Raw genomic sequence first — 3,470 nt, forward strand, 5'->3', positions numbered from 1 at the left:
GCCGGGGCCAGAGCCCGCTCTGGGTTGGGTTACCCAGCCCTTCCTGAGGCAGGCAGGACCTGCCAGAGAATAGGCAGCTGCCTGTAGCAGGGATGGAGCTGTGATTTGCCACATGTTTTCTCTTTCCAGAGGTGAGCAGTCTCTCCTGGCTGCTCTGCTCAGGGAAATACCCGGTGGCCCGTGGACATGGCAAGATCTGGGAAAGAGGAGTGTTGTCCTTCAATGCCTATCCCCTCCCCCCAGCAGAGCACAAGCTGCTTCTTGTTCTAACTGCCCCCTGAGCCACTAATCCTGCTTCCCTGCTCTCGCTGCCTTCATGAGGGAGGCCTTGACCTCAGTTTGAGCCAAAGCTTCCCTTGCCCTGCCGCTGCTGGGAGCTCTGCTCCCAGGGGGCTTTGGGAAGTTCCGTTCACTCCTCTCCTTGGATGTCCAGGACACACAGAAGGGTTGAGAAACTGTGAAGGGTCTGGCATTTCCCCATGCTCAGGCTCCCTCCCGTTCCAGCAAAAAGGGCTTCAGCTGCTTCTGCAGCTGGCTGAGCCCTGAGCAAAGCCCATCTTCATCCCAGCTTCTGAGCTAGTCAGCAGTGTGCTCACCAGTCTGTCTGCCGGGGGCTGAACCCCCAGCTGCAGCTTGACTGTTTCTCTGCAGACTGAGGGTCTCCTCCAGCTCCTTGTTGCCTCTACGTAGCTTGCCCATGCACAGGCCAGGGGGGCCCCTGGCCCTTCCCTGCCAGAGGGCAGCTGCAAGCTGGGTTGTGTGATCGTGCTCACCCTCTGCTTGCTGTGCTCCTCTCTCCCTCCTCCCTCTCCTTGCCCTTCTGACTTCAGGACTGTTGTGGAAACTGCAGCGACAGTGAGGAAGAGCCCACCCGGCTGTAGAGCACAAGTTGTTCTCCAGCCCCCAGGACCCCCTTGCCTATCCCGGTGCCCAGCAGAACAGCAGCCCAGCCTGAAGGACAAGGTGGCAGTGGCCCCGCAAGGTGGATTTGTTTACAGCTTTACACCTCTATATTTGAAGACTGTGAGGATGGCTCCAGAACTGGCAGCAGCACGTGGCTTGGGCCAAGGTGCCTCTGGCTGGGGACAAGCCCCAGTCCCCAGGGTAGACCTGGACACTTCAGAATCTGCTGCTTGGGGTTGTGCCACTGCTGCTCCCCTCCCAGGCCCAGGGTGGGAGGGGGAGGGATTGCGCCAGCGTGGGCCGAGGCCAGGCTGGAGCAGCTCTGCTGACACATTCCACGGTGCCAAAGCGGCACTGCAGGTTTGGTGTATATTTATATATGTTGATCTGTACATATCACATGTCAGTTTTTAATCTATAGGTGGGGGCCTGCACTGCCCCCATCCTGTCACAGGCACAAATATCCTCCTATGGGGGGAGCGACGGTCCCAGTTTTGTACCAGGGAGTCGTGGGCAGAGGCCTTCTGTGCCTTGAGGTGTCCAAAGCATCTTTCTTGGACCTTTCTGGCCATGCTGGGGTGTCCCTGGCTCCAGCGGAGTCCATAGCTCAGCCCCAAGACACAGGGAAGCAGCGTGCCAAAGCATCTCTCATTGCGTCCTGGCAGCAGAGCCTCTTTCCTGCTTCCCTGTCTGCCGGAGCCTGCTTCCTCCTGCCTCGTCTCACACATGCTGCCAGCTCCAGGGAGCTGATCCCAGCCCCCTCTCCAGACCGCCAGCAGGCTGCCTGCAGCACTGCAGGACACGGCATCTGCTCAGGCAGGTCTGAAGGGTAGGTCCGATCCCTCATGTGGTGCAGGATGGCCCATCACAGCTCTGGACCTGCCATCTGCCTGCTGGGCAGACTCTAGTCCCAGCTTAGGACGTGTAAGGGATCCTGCTCTTGGGGAGCAAAGCTGTGGTAAAGGGAATGTCCCTTCCCAGGGTCATGCTGTGAGCTGTGACCCAAGAGTGAGCAGGGCCAGGGCAAACCTGCACTCCATACCAGCTTGGTGTGCTTTCCCAGGGGTCCTGGGGAGCCAGTGCAGCTCCTGAGCCTGAGGGCCTGGAGCCCTGCATGTCCCTGGGGCACAGTGTGGGGCTCAGCCCACCTCCATCCTGCTTGTTCTGTCCCCTCTTGTGCACACTCATCCCAGCTGTGTCCTGAGCAATAATTCATCTCTGTGTGTGTATGTATGCACACGTGTGTGTGCTGCTGCCTCGTGCTCCTTCTGAGCCAGGCCCCCCGGGGGGGCTGAGCACCCACTTGGACCTGTGGTATCATTTGCTTGCCTTGCACTGAAGTTTGGAAAGTATTTAAATTTTTAACCTTTTGTTAAGCATAAGATTCACTGTGCCTTGTGTTGCTGTTGCGTCACGGGGACCCTGTTCCAGGCTGTGCTGGTTTGGTAGCTGTCAGGACCAGAGGAGCAGGGACCCCTGTTCTGGGCTCTGGTGGGCAATGCTGATGCTGCTGTCTCTTGGTGCCTTCAGCTGGGTGGTTTGGGTCAGTGCAGGGACATGGCAGGTACAAGGCCTTGTGCTGTTTGGCTCCTTGTGGCTGATGTGGGGTTCCGTTTGGGACATGTCTGCCCTCCTGAGCTGTCAGGGGTGTGCTGTGGGGCTGGGGACAGAGTCCTGCTCCCCTCCAGGTGGACCCCCTGCTTTGGGGAACACCTTGCAGAGGGGGATCTTGTGCCACTGTGTGCACTGCCCAAGGGGCAGCCCCTGGGAATCGGGGACATGATGTGAGCGGGATTAGGGTCACGACAGTCACCAAGAGGGGCAGCCTGGTCAGGGTGGGTGCAGGGTGGGTTGGGGGTCTAGGGCCAGCAGCAGCGCCGGCAGCGTGGGGGGGCCGCACACAGCTGCACGGGATGAGAATAGCAAGTGCGGCTGGGTAGCTAAGGGAACAGTTGCTATGGGAGCAGGCTGAGGAGGAGTTCTCACACTCAGAGGGTGCATCTTGGGGTAAAATCCAGGAATTTTCTGCAGCCTTGGTAAGAAGGAAGGCAGAGCTGGGGGGATGGGAATTGCAGGTCCCACTGCACTGGCCAGGGATGCTTGTGCCAGCACTGCCTGGGCTCTGGCACCCCAAGCACTGAGGTCCTGGGGTCACCAACGTGTTAGTGGCGTCTGTCACAGGGTCAATGTGTGTGCAGGCAGGGCCAGGTGTGGGCAGCTCATGGCTGAGCCGTGAGAAGAGTATGGAAGGGGCTCTGCCTGTACCCTACACCCTGCCCAGCATTTTTTAACCCCCAGCATTCAGGGAGTGCTTCAACCCTGTGGTTGTCCTTGCTGGGGGGGGAACACAGGGTGGGTGAGGGGGTGCTGGTGTATGGCCAGAGCTGGAACTGGTGGGTCTGGACCCCACAGACACGGCAAGCTCTGGGTAGGTGCTGGGGGTCCTGGGCACTGCCCTGAGCCATGGGGATGTGGCAGCAGTACACGATTTTCAGGGGTGAAGGATGCTCTCAGCTGTTGCCTGGGCAACGGCTCCTCCTCCAGCCCACCATGTGGCTCGGGGAGCG

General features: G+C 59.5%; 2 protein-coding genes across 2 annotated transcripts in view; one reads left to right on the plus strand and one right to left on the minus strand.

The window, feature by feature from the left end:
• The window catches only part of GRK6 (G protein-coupled receptor kinase 6), a 10,984-nt gene extending 10,103 nt beyond the window's left edge, over window positions 1–881 (plus strand). Inside the window, exon 15 of the mRNA XM_010001983.1 lies at window positions 831–881. Within this exon, the coding sequence (XP_010000285.1) occupies window positions 831–881 (51 nt within the window). The remainder of the gene's footprint in view (window positions 1–830) is intronic.
• A 1,852-nt stretch (window positions 882–2,733) lies between these two features.
• DBN1 (drebrin 1) overlaps window positions 2,734–3,470 on the minus strand; it is a 12,791-nt gene continuing 12,054 nt past the window's right edge. Inside the window, exon 11 of the mRNA XM_010002091.1 lies at window positions 2,734–2,807. Within this exon, the coding sequence (XP_010000393.1) occupies window positions 2,734–2,807 (74 nt within the window). The remainder of the gene's footprint in view (window positions 2,808–3,470) is intronic.

The sequence above is a fragment of the Chaetura pelagica genome, unplaced genomic scaffold (assembly GCF_000747805.2).
Source record: "Chaetura pelagica isolate M959 unplaced genomic scaffold, ChaPel_1.0 scaffold356, whole genome shotgun sequence".
In the NCBI taxonomy this organism is placed as follows: domain Eukaryota; kingdom Metazoa; phylum Chordata; class Aves; order Apodiformes; family Apodidae; genus Chaetura; species Chaetura pelagica.